The 12,419-nt window shown below is 41.1% G+C and overlaps 1 protein-coding gene across 2 annotated transcripts; it reads left to right on the top strand.

Moving 5' to 3' along the window:
• Positions 1 to 1,957: 1,957 nt before the first annotated feature.
• On the top strand, positions 1,958 to 9,790 carry LOC113546624 (cytochrome P450 2F2). 2 transcript variants are annotated; one of them, XM_053235716.1, is made up of 9 exons: positions 1,958 to 2,153; positions 4,419 to 4,578; positions 4,702 to 4,854; positions 4,928 to 5,103; positions 7,931 to 8,104; positions 8,344 to 8,479; positions 8,616 to 8,803; positions 8,880 to 9,021; positions 9,148 to 9,790. In XM_053235716.1, the coding sequence occupies exons 1-9, from the start codon at positions 1,992 to 1,994 to the stop codon at positions 9,342 to 9,344; spliced, it is 1,488 nt and encodes a 495-aa protein (XP_053091691.1). In that variant the 5' UTR covers positions 1,958 to 1,991; the 3' UTR covers positions 9,345 to 9,790. The 2 variants fall into 2 exon arrangements, with proteins under 2 accessions (XP_053091691.1, XP_026802376.3); XM_026946575.3 differs by having other exon boundaries at positions 1,959 to 2,153; positions 4,943 to 5,103.
• Positions 9,791 to 12,419: the final 2,629 nt, after the last annotated feature.

The following is a 12,419-nucleotide window of genomic DNA, read 5'->3' as shown; positions in this document are numbered from 1 at the left end:
AAATGGTTCTTCAGGCCGTCCATATGGGGCCACCCCAAGCAGCAGCGAGCGAACTCATCCGATGAGAACTCCAACCAGAAGTAGGGCATCAGGATGGATCAGGCAGGTCCGGGGAGCAGAAGGGGTCAGGATCACTGGCATCTCAGAAGTAGCATGTGTAGCTCGACAGAGAGTGAGGGAGAGAGAGATGGAGAGTGGGGGAGAGATTGTTAGGTAAGCTTTTGTCCACTAATGGCTAAGGACAATGTACTTTGCGTGCAGAGTGCAAGCAGGGACTCCGGCAGGAATAGCTATGACAACATAACTAAAAGGGAGAGCCAGAAGCTAACACAGACATGAGGGCACCCTGGGACATAAGGCAGCCAGCCACTCCACCGTCGACAAACCTGAGTGAACGAGTGAGAGTGGGGGGGCGACAGCATCCAAACATCCCAGTTCACCACAACACTCTATGACTGCGAACCCTCCAGACCTGCCCCTGTACCTAAGAAAAAACTATTCACAAAAGGCTTGAATAAACAAATATGTTTTCAGCCTTGACTTAAACACTGTGACTGTGTCTGAGCCCCAGGTGGGTGAGGTGGGCCCTGGGGCCCCACAGGGCTGTGTGCTCAGTCCACTGCTGTTCACTCTGCTGACTCACGACGGGGGTAGCAACGCACAGCTCGAATCACATCATCAAGTTTGCCGATGACACGACTGTGGTGGGTCTCATCAGCAAGAACGATGAGTCAGCATACAGAGAAGAGGTAAAACTAAAGAGATGGTTGTTGACTTCAGAAGAGCACAGAATTACCACTCTCCGCTAAACATCGGCGGCTCCTCCGTGGAGATCGTCAAGAGCACCAAATTTCTTGGTGTTCACCTGGTGGAGAACCTCACCTGGTCGCTCAACACCAGTTCCATAACTAAAAACCCAGCAGCGCCTGTACTTTCTGAGAACACTGAGGAAAGCACATCTCCCACCCCCCATCCTCACCATGTTCTACAGAGGGACTATCGAGAGCATCCTGTGCAGCTGCATCACTGCCTGGTTTGGAAATTGCGCCGTCTCGGATTGCAAGACCCTTCAGCGGATAGTGAGGACAGCTGAGAAGATCATCAGGGTCTCTCTTCCCTCCATCACGGACATTTACACCTCTCGCTGCATCCACAAAGCCACCAGCATTGTGGATGACCCCACACACCCCTCTTCACCCTCCTGCCGTCTGGTAAACGGTACCGAAGCATTCGGGCCCACACGACCAGACGGTGCAATAGTTTCTTCCCCCAAGCCATCAGACTCCTCAATACTCAGTAACTGAACTGAAGGAACACACACACAAACACACATATATATATACACACACAACTGAACATCCTCCATCCTCTCTGCAATTTTTTTGCAAGTTTTTGAACATTACATTACTAAATATATGTAATAAATACTGCTACAGTACTTATTATACTGTACATAGGCTGCTACGCTTATGTTTACACTATTTCAGCTACTTGTATTGTACTCTTGTACTCTTTGCAGTATTGTCACTAGATTCACTTTAAACAGAACTGTGTACTGGTCGGCGCTGCACTGGGATTTACTGTGCCCATTGTCTGTCCCAGTAGTCATAGTAGTCTTGTGCTGTCTGTTTGCACTTGTGCACTTTATGTATAAATTGTGTAGTCCCTTGTAGTTCTGTGTTGTTCTGTGTTTGTCTTGTGTAGCACCTTGGTCCTGGAGAAACATTGTTTCGTTTCACTATGTACTTGTATATGGTTGAAATGACAATAAACTCCAATTGACTTGACTTGACTTGAACACTAAGTGGAAGGCTGTTCCATAGCTGTGGGGCTTAGTAAGAGAAAGCTCTACTCCCAGCTGTAGCCTGCACTATTCGAGGTACCAGTGATTGTGATTGTAAACTATGTAAATGATTAACAAGCTCTGTTTGCTATAAGTATTTGTCATTCCAAAGGTTAGTAGTGTTTAGAGCAGCAGTACAACAGACATCATGCTGGGCTCCTGGATTCTGGTTGCTTTTTGTGTCTGCCTTTTCTTCCTCTTCATCAGGATCCGGAGGCCCAAGAACTTCCCTCCTGGACCACGACCCGTCCCTATATTTGGGAACTTGTTTCATATTAACATCAAAAATCCTCTGAAAGACTTTGAGAAGGTACAACATCAAATTATTTTTTTAAATACGTGATTATTTGTGTAAGCAGTTAATGAATGGTTTGTAGTTGTTTGCAAAAAATACCTCATCTGATTCTTGGCAACAGGTGTGTGTTCATGTGAACATGTGTTTGGGTCTTTGGTGTATAGACGATAGACGATAGTCCTACGATTAAAGAAAATTACAGACTTGTGCAGAAAACAGGCTTGCATGAAACATTCTTCAAAGTTAGCCTTAAGTAATAAGGATATTTTTCTGTCCATTGCCATGTTTGCTGTCTGAAGAACACCTGTAGGGAATTAGCCTATGTTTTTCTGCTATAGGAGCACCCTAGAGTGCACATCATCTCATTTTATCACTCTATCTCATTTCCTCCACTGGAAGGGCACCCTAGAGGGCACTACATCACACTTTCTCATAAACGGCAGCACCCTAGAGGGCATTTCATCCTGTTCTTCTACTTGGCCAGCCATTAGGGCACTATATCATATTTTCTCCATTGCATGGCTCCCTAGAGGGCACATTATCACTTTTTATCTATCGTAGAGGCACCCTATATGGTGCTTTTGCTGTGTTTTTTCAACCATGGGGCATCTGAGGGGGCAGTCACCCACTAGAGTCCATCAGTGGCTGTCCTCTTACTGGTGACTGATGCCTGGAGTTTCATAGTAGCACTCTCACTCTGAGATTTGAATTTATGACACTGCCAGAATTTTGTTGGCCATCTTTTGTTCCAAAGGATTTCTTTTATGAAGTGCAAGCTTTGTCTGTGACAGCAAAATTGTGTTCAATCCCACAGTTGTAACGTGGGGTTTGGGTTTTGTTTGTGTTTCTTGTTCATTGCTCTCATGTCTTTTATTTTGGAGTTTAGTCATGGTTCCTGTCTAGTCATGTGGTTCCTTTGCCCTCTTGTATTCCTGCTATTGGTTCCTTTTTTCATTGTGTCATGTTCTGATTGGTTGGTTAAGTGATGTGTCTTGGTAACATCACGTCTGCCACTCCAGGGCCTGCTCACGACAAGCCTGCCACGCCTGAGTCCCCGGCCAAGATGGCCGCCACGCCTGAGCCTCATCACGCCACGGCCGTCACGTCAGAACCTCATCATGTCACGGCTGCTACTCCTGAGTCTCGACCCATCATGACTGCCATGTCAGAGCTTACAGTCAAGATGGCTGCCACGCCAGAGCCTTGTAATGCCATGGCCACCTTGCCAGAACCCCGTCATGCCATGGATGCCATGCAAGTTTCCCCTAAGAATTTTTTTTGGGGGGATATAGTACCCAAGCTCCTGCGGATGCGGAGCTTGGGCCAGGACTGATGAGACTGATTGCCAGTGTGATGGATCTACCTCTGACGTCAGTGCGAGCGGCTGGCATCCCAGCGGTCCCTACACTTTCAAGCTTCACAGCCTCAACACACTCAAGCCCCGCGAGCATGCCACTGTGTGCTGTGCTGCCCGTGATGGCGGTAGCCATCCTGAGTGTTTGGGCTGCACACTGCACTTCTGAGGCCTCTCCTGTCCACGAGTCTGCCCCAGAGGCCCCTCCTGTCCACGAGTCTGCCTCAGAGGCCTCTGCCTGTCCTGTTACGGCCATGGAGGCCTTTCATGAACTCGCTGCCTGTCCTGTCATGGCCATGGAGGCCTTTCATGAACTCACAGCCTGTCCTGTCATGGCCATGGAGGCCTTTCATGAACTCACAGCCTGTCCTGTCATGGCCATGGAGGCCTTTCATGAACTGACAGTACGTGGGGTTTGGGTTTTGTTTGTGTTTCTTGTTCATTGCTCTCATGTCTTTTATTTTGGAGTTTAGTCATGGTTCCTGTCTAGTCATGTGGTTCCTTTGCCCTCTTGTATTCCTGCTATTGGTTCCTTTGTTCATTGTGTCATGTTCTGATTGGTTGGTTAAGCCATGTGTCTTGTTCCTCATTGGTTGGATTGTGTCATGTGACCTTGATTGTTTGATATATATATAGACCTCATGTAGCCATTGTCTCTTGTCGTGTATTGATGTTGTAACCTGCTGTCTGTTCGAGTCTAGTTTCATCTGCAGGTCAAGTCAAGTCTGTATTTGTATTTTGGATTTCACTTTGTTAAATAAAAGCTGCACTTGGGTTCTTCACTACGCTCGCCTCAGTGGACTATTGTTACAACAGTGTACAGCCAGCTTATGACAGAACAGCATTTTACCAAATGACACTTTTGCAATGTGTGTATTTATTTTATTTTTGTCTTAAATAACATTTGTTGTATATTGTATGTTTAGTTGGCTGAGCAATATGGAAACATTTACAGCCTGTACATTGGGACAAAACCAGTTGTTGTTCTTAATGGTTTAAAAGCCATAAGAGAAGCTCTGGTGACCAAATCTGCAGATTTTTCAGGACGGCCACACGGCATGGTTAAGGATGTAACTGAAGGAAAAGGTGAGATCTGTGAAAAACAATTACACATCCCACGTCACCAGACTGTATCACGTTTCTGTTATACATTAATGTACCATTAGTGCAACTCTAAAGTGTGTTACTGATGTGAGTAAAATGAAACAGGAGTCATAATGACTGATTATGGTCTTCAATGGAAAGAGCATCGGCGCTTTGCTCTCATGACCTTAAGGAACTTTGGCTTGGGGAAACAGTCTATGGAGAACAGGATTCTGGGAGAAATTGAACATCTCATTGCAAAATTGGAGAAGAATGCTGGTATGAACACATTTCTTTATTATTCATGTTTCTGTTGATTATAGCTAAAGCAAGTAAAAACACATTAATATAGCATTTCTATTTGTAGGAAGCTCCATGTATCCTCAGACTTTGTTCCATGATGCGGCATCAAATATCATCTACCTGGTTTTGTTTGGCACTCGCTTTGACTACGGCGATGAAACCCTTAAAATATACATTCGGCTGTTTACTGAAAATCTAAAGCTTGCTAATGGACCTTGGGCAATGGTAAGTTCAGTTCAATTCTACTTTATTTGTATAACAATTTTAATAATAGACATCGTCACAAAGAAACCCATTATAAACTCTTATGTCTTCAAAAAATGGCAAACCAATTGGGATCAATGTAGTACAAATAAACTTTACGAAATCAATCCTGTTGTTGGTAGAAAACGTCGTTTCTACTTGGATAATCGCTGGGGCCATATTGTCTACACCCGTTGCCGAATAGGCCACTCCAGACTCACTCACAAGTTTTTGTTAATGGGTGAAGATCCTCCTTTATGTCCCTTATGCCAAAGTCCAATATGTTTGAGGCATGTTTTAATGGACTGTGATGGTTTCAACTCCTCTAGGACTCTTTTTTTATTCAGTTGATTCATATGAAAAGATTTTTAATGAAGTGAGGCCAGATTTAGTTTTAGATTTTTTTATTGAGGATAAACATTTGTAATTTGCTACAAGTTAACCTGTTTCTTGCCATGAAAATAGCCAGGGTAGCTGGCATGGCATTACATTATAAACAACCAAACACTGTCCCAAAGCGGCTTTACGGAACTCTGGTAAATTTGTAGATTTATATCCCTAGTGAGCAAGCCAGAGGTGACAGTGGTAAGAAAAAAAAAATCCCTGAGACAACATGTGGAAGAAACCTTGAGAGGAACCAGACTCAAAAGGGAACCCATCATCTTCTGGATGACACCAGACACCAGTGTGATTATAAATCGTTACAGTACACAGTTGTCACTTCAAAATAGCCTGACCACGGTTATTTGGATTAAGACTAATGCTAAGGGCTTTTAATTTCATGTTACAGTTGTGGAAATCACAACTCATCATTATACATTTTTTTATATTTATTACCGAGTCATTATAGTCATTGCAAATTATAGCAAAAAGCAATTACCTATAAATAATGTTATCTTGGACCCAGTGTGTATTTTTGTAAAGTTAACTTACTTTCTATTAAAAGAATGACTCTAATATTTGTATAGTTGTATTATGTTCATAAATAAGTACTCAAGTGGTCAGTGGAGTTACAGTCAGGGATAAATATTGGTAAATATTGGGACAGTGACACAGTTTTGGTAATTTTGCCTCTGTACACCACCACAGTGGATTTGAAATGAAGCAGTCAAGATGTGACTGAAGCGTAGACTTTCAGCTTTAATTCAAGGGGTTTAACAAAAATATTGCATTAACCGTTTAGGAATTACAGCCATTTTTTACAGAGTTCCTCCATTTTCACAGGCTCAAAAGTAATGGGACAACCTAATATAATCATAAATATTAGGATTATTTTTATTACTTGGAGGTAAATCCTTTGCAGTCAATGACTACCTGAAGTCTGGACCCCATGGACATCACCAAATGCTGAGTTTCCTCCCTTGAGATGATTTGCCAGGTCTTTACTGCAGCCATCTTCAGTTGCTGCTTGTTTGTGGGTCATTCTGCCTTCAGATTTGTCTTCAGTAAGTGAAAAGCAGCTCAGTTGGGTTGAGGTCAGGTGACTGACTCGGCCATTTAAGAACATTTAATTTCCAAGCTCTTGGGCTGCTTTCACAGTATGTTTTGGGTTGTTATCCATCTGTACTGTGAAGCGCTGTCCTAACAGTTTTGCAGCATTTGACTGAATCTGAGCAGAAAGTATAGCTCTGTACACTTCAGAATTCATCCTGCTACTTCTATCAACAGTCACATTATCAATAAACCCCAGTGATCCAGTTCCATTGGCAGCCAAACATGCCCATGCCATAACACTGCCTCCACATGTTTGACGGATGATGTGGTATGCTTTGCATCATGAGTCCTTCCTTTCCTTCTCCATACTTTTCTCTTCCCATCATTCTGGTACAAGTTAATCTTGCATCAGAACTGGTCAGGCTTTTTTTTTAGAGGTTTTTTAGCAAAGTCTAATCTGGCCTTTGTGTTCTTGAGTGTTACCAGCGGTTTGCATCTTGAGGTAAACCGTCTGTATTTACATTCATGAAGGTGGCTCTTGATTGTAGACTTTGACAATGATACGCCTACCTCCTCCAGAGTGTTCCTGACTTGGCTAGATGTTGTGAAGGGGTTGTTCTTCAATAAGAAAAGAATTCTGCAATCATCCACTTTAGTTGTTTTCTGTGGTCTCCCAGGCCTTTTGGTGTTGCTGAGCTTGCCAGTGCATTCCTTCTTTTTAAGAATGTACCAAATTGTTGATTTGGCCCTCCTAAAGTTTCTGCTATCTCTCTGATAGGTCTGTTTTGGTTTTTCAGCCTAATGATGGCCTCCTTCACCTGCATCAACACCTCTTTGGACGGCATATTGAGAGTTCCCATGAACAGCTACCAAATGCAAATTCAACACTTGGAATCACCTCCAGACCTTTTATCTCCTTAATTTATCATGATATAAGGAGGAAACAGGCCACAGCTGGCCATGAAACTGCTTATCAGTCAATTGTCCCATTACTTTTGAGCCTGTGAAAATGGAGGAACTCTGTAAAAAATGGCTGTAATTCCTAAACGGTTAATGCAATATTTTTGTTAAACCCCTTGAATTAAAGCTGAAAGTCTACGCTTCAGTCACATCTTGACTGCTTCATTTCAAATCCACTGTGGTGGTGTACAGAGGCAAAATTACCAAAACTGTGTCACTGTCCCAATATTTATGGACCTGGGTGTAAATTTCAATCAAAGGAGTCCCTGGATGCAAAAGGTTTGAGACCCGGCTGGTGTAAGTTTATGCTAGGAAAAGTCTTTTTTTTTTTTCTTTTGCTTTAGCTGCTTTAGATAAGAAGGGAAGAAAACATAATGCATGTAGTACAACAAGCAAATCTCCTGTTTTCTTGTAGATCTATGATGCACTTCCTGTGGTGAGGTCTTTGCCCCTTCCCTTTAAAAAAGCCTTTGATAATTACAACACAGTTAAAGTCATGACAGCAAACATGATCAAGAAGCACAAGACAACAAGAGTCCCAGGAAAACCAAGAGACTTTGTCGACTGCTATCTGGATGAGCTTGATAAGGTTTGTATTTTCAATTCAATTTAATTTTATTTGTATAGCGTTTTTAACAATGGACATTTTCACAAAGCAGCTTTACAGAAATAAATACATTCAAATTAAATTAAACCAAAATAAATTGTAAATATGTGAATTTCTAAATACACATTTATTAAATATGTGTTTGTGTGATGAAGTCCCTTCTGTTTTGTGTGATGAGAAATCATGCTAAAATGTGATAATTTATGTGTTGTTTTTAATAGAGAGACAATGAATCCACTTTCAGTGAAGACCAACTGGTGGCGTATATTATGAATCTGCATGTAGCTGGAACTGACACCACATCCAACACACTCCTTACAGCAATTCTCTACCTCATGGCTCATCCGGACATCCAGAGTCTGAACTTTTAAATTGTCCATTACTTTGTATTCTAAGCCTTCTTATTAAATCAATGTTGAAAGTTTGATATTTATTGCCAAAATTGACAGGTTGAATGAATCTAATAACAGTGCCATGCATGCTTTGTTTCTAGAGAGATGCCAGCAGGAGATTGATGAGGTTATGGAGAGTAAATCTCAGATATCTTTCGAGGACAGACACAACATGCCGTACACACAGGCAATGATTCACGAGTGTCAGCGCATCGCCAACACCGTCCCTCTGAGTGTGTTCCACTGTACCACAAGAGATACTGAACTGATGAACTACACCATCCCAAAGGTGACGATTTCAATTGCTTTGGTTTCACTGTTTTGCTACTCATGTTAATCTCGTTTTTTATTTCTCGGTGTTCCAGGGAACTATGATCATCCCCAACCTGTCCTCAGTGTTGAGCGAAGAAGGCCAGTGGAAGTTTCCTCATGATTTTAACCCATCAAACTTCCTAAATGATCAGGGACAGTTTGAGAAGCCTGACGCCTTCATGCCCTTTTCTTCTGGTGAGAACTCAGGAGTGAAAGGACACTGCAAACGTCATTCAAGCCTCATTTACCCAAAGCAGAGATTAATTCATTTGAATCTGACAAAAAGCAAGTTTAAATTTATGTATCTGTTCATGTGTGCAGGGCCTCGTATATGTCTTGGTGAAGGTCTGGCTCGCATGGAGCTCTTCCTCTTCTTGGTTACTCTGCTGCACCGCTTTCAGTTCATTTGGCCTGAAGATGCAGGACAACCAGATTTCAGTCCTGTGTTTGGCATAACACTTACACCCAAACCATACAGGATGCTAGTCAGGCAGAGACAGCCAGCTAGAGAAATGTAGAGCTGGTATACAATATGTCTGCATATTGAAAATTTCTTTATGGATCATGAAACCTGTTCTAGTATAAGAGAAAAAGAGGCCAACAGAGGTTTAATCAATCAGCTATATCAAATTTCAATATTAAATTAAACTGCTTAAACTGCTAATAATAAACCCGGATCTTGTTTTCAACAATGATTAAAAAGTTGCATTTGTCACAAGATGTTTATGTTTGTACCTATAAATGCCAAATTCTATAAATGTAAATGTAAAATTATAAAAACAATACAGCACATTTTAATTGCTTATGTCTTGGTGCTAGTGTCCAAGTTTGATTTGTGAAAACATCATGAAACAGTAAAACAAGCCATATTTACATTACGTGCTATTTTAGTCTTTTTCACTATCCTGACATGCTGCACTAGTGTAGGAGTTCAGCAATAAAAATGGACAAATTTCTCCATCCATCTACCTTTGCTAGTTCCTAGTTACATCATCAAGTGACTCTGACTCAGTGGAACAACAGAATTCAAGAAAACAAACACAAAAAAATGGCAAAACATTTACAAAGTGATATGAATTTACAAGTCATAAATTATGAATCCAGAATTTTAAAAAATTATGTAGGGTGGTCAGTGCTCGGGTTCACAGAAAATTCATATTCATGTCTATTGAGGGTCATTTGATCAAAATGTTTTGGAATTCCCAAACTAATTTCAAGGTGCTTTGGCCCATCAGGTAACATCTGTACTCATGGGAAATGGAGAATTAAGTGTTTCACAGCTCTTTGGCTGCACCGACTGCAATGGAATGGAAACACTGGAAAACACTATAGAAAACAGGGCTGCTGGGAAAAAAAATTCAATTTTGCACACTACAGGGTGTCTCAACAGTCTCCATACATTTTTTTTTTAGCAAAATATAACTTTATTTACAAAACATCAATGTAATAAGAAACTACTCCATATTACACAGAATGGGGAGCAACCCCATAAACCTCTAATGATTCACAGAATTGACAAGTTGATTTAGGGAGGAGATTTGGCAGCCAAAAGAGTGCAGTGTGTAGAGCAGCGGTACGACAGTCATCATGTTGGGCTCCTTAATTCTTGTTGGGTTTTGTGTCTGCATGATTGCTCTACATGATTGCTATTTCTTTGTAAACATACACGGAGTCGTCTCTCCAGCTTTGGCTCCCAATTTGGCAACAGCGACGTGTGTGATGTGCTCGCCATGTTTCCTGTTAAAGTCCATCGCAACCTTGTGACAGCTTCCCGATCCAACCATGAGACTGATTTCAATATGATCTTCTTTTGTCAAAGGCATTCTTAAAGGCTATCTGAAAAAAAGTATATAAACTATGTGTGAACAAAACTATCTGTTTAAAAGCACAAAGTCTGTTGTTTAGCCTACACTTGACAACAATAGCCATCTAATGATATTTTGCCAGATTTACTTCAGTTTTGGGGTTTGGTACATTCCAGAAAGATCAGAATGTTCCCTGGATACACTATCAGAAACTATCATAAAGCTGGGATGCACTTCTGGTGCTTCTGCGAGAAAAATGGGTCCTTGAAGCGGCATTTCATTATAATGCCATTATGATTTTCAGAGAGGATTTTCTTTTAATAATGACTGAGTACCAGTTATTGAAAAATTAAAAGAAAAAAAAACATGTGCAATGAACATACAAGTTTTATATATTTTTTTAAAAATGCAATTTGCAATTCTTTGGATACCCAGCAGGAATATGCTGCCCTGTGCAAGGTCTATGTGAGCTATATGGAGCAACTGCTCAATATATAAAATCATATTTCTTTAGTTTATACAGAAATATAGTAGAAAAATGGTTTTATTTTGAAGCTCAATAAGGCAGTGTTTAGGTCAGGCTAAAACCAAAGAGTACACCTCCTATTTGTATCATGTTAGTGAATTTCTGTGTTCTGTGAACAGGGTTGCCAGGTTCCACGCATAATAGTTGTGTTGCAGATAATGCAGAAAAACTTATTCCCCCAAAAAAGACTGAACAAAAAAGGATTTTGCTGAAACCTGGCAAACCTCCCCACAAACTTCTCTGATCGTTGAGCTGAAATGGGAGAAATGCTGAGCTGGCAATTGTCAGTGTTACATCATCTCAGCTTCTGGATCATTGATTTGGAGTTCTGGAGTTGTAAATTTTTAAACCACTGGGGAAAATGAGGACAGCCTTGTAAGTAGGTGATAGGTCGTATCAGAGACCTCTCTGTATGTACAGAGATGCTTGTTCCAGTTATACATCATTCAAACCAGTTATCTTCTCTGTCCAGAGTTGTCCTAAAAAGATTGTCCCTTGTCTCTCAGGTGTAGGTAGACCTAACTACAACGCTGCACTGGCATGGTGATTTCCGCTAAATTCTGGTGCATCCTTCATGCAACATTTCGGACTGAATTTGCAGCACAGCAACAACAGCGGACAACAATGAGTAGCATTAACAACAGGCTAACTGGCTAAGCTTAGTGATATCTCAAATGTTGATGACTACCTTTTCAAGTGGTCAATGTTATAGATTTAACCAAGTATATTAATTGATCTAAAGCCAGTACTGCTATAAACTAATTTAAAAGTAGAGAAAAAGAACTGAGTGGCCATGTTGATTTGACATCACTCTGGGGAAGAAACTGGTAGTTGAGAAGACGACCAAGTTGAGGGGGTATTTTCGGTGGTTTACAGCCGGTATCTCAGGAGTAGACCAGTTGTTGTTTTGAATGGTTTGAAGGCTATAAAAGAACCTCTGGTGAACAAATCTGCAGACTTTTCTGGATGCCCACAAAATGTGCTAATCAGTCATATAACTGAACAAAAAGGTGAGATTTGTCACAAATAATTACCCAATAATATTTTCTTCTAGTGATTTAAAAGGATACTATTTTACATACAAACAGAGTGAATTCTGGGTATGTAACAGGAGTCATACTTGCTGATTATGGTCCTGGATAGAACGAACTTCGACGCTTTGCTCTCAGGACCTTGAGGAACTTTGGCTTGGGGAAATTGAACACCTTGTTGCAAAATTGGAGAAACATTCTGGTATCAATGTATTGCTTTATTATATTATC

Source organism: Pangasianodon hypophthalmus, chromosome 7, assembly GCF_027358585.1.
Source record: "Pangasianodon hypophthalmus isolate fPanHyp1 chromosome 7, fPanHyp1.pri, whole genome shotgun sequence".
NCBI lineage: Eukaryota > Metazoa > Chordata > Actinopteri > Siluriformes > Pangasiidae > Pangasianodon > Pangasianodon hypophthalmus.
Note: the sequence above shows the minus strand (reverse complement) of the source record. Positions and strands in the feature narration are given on the sequence as shown.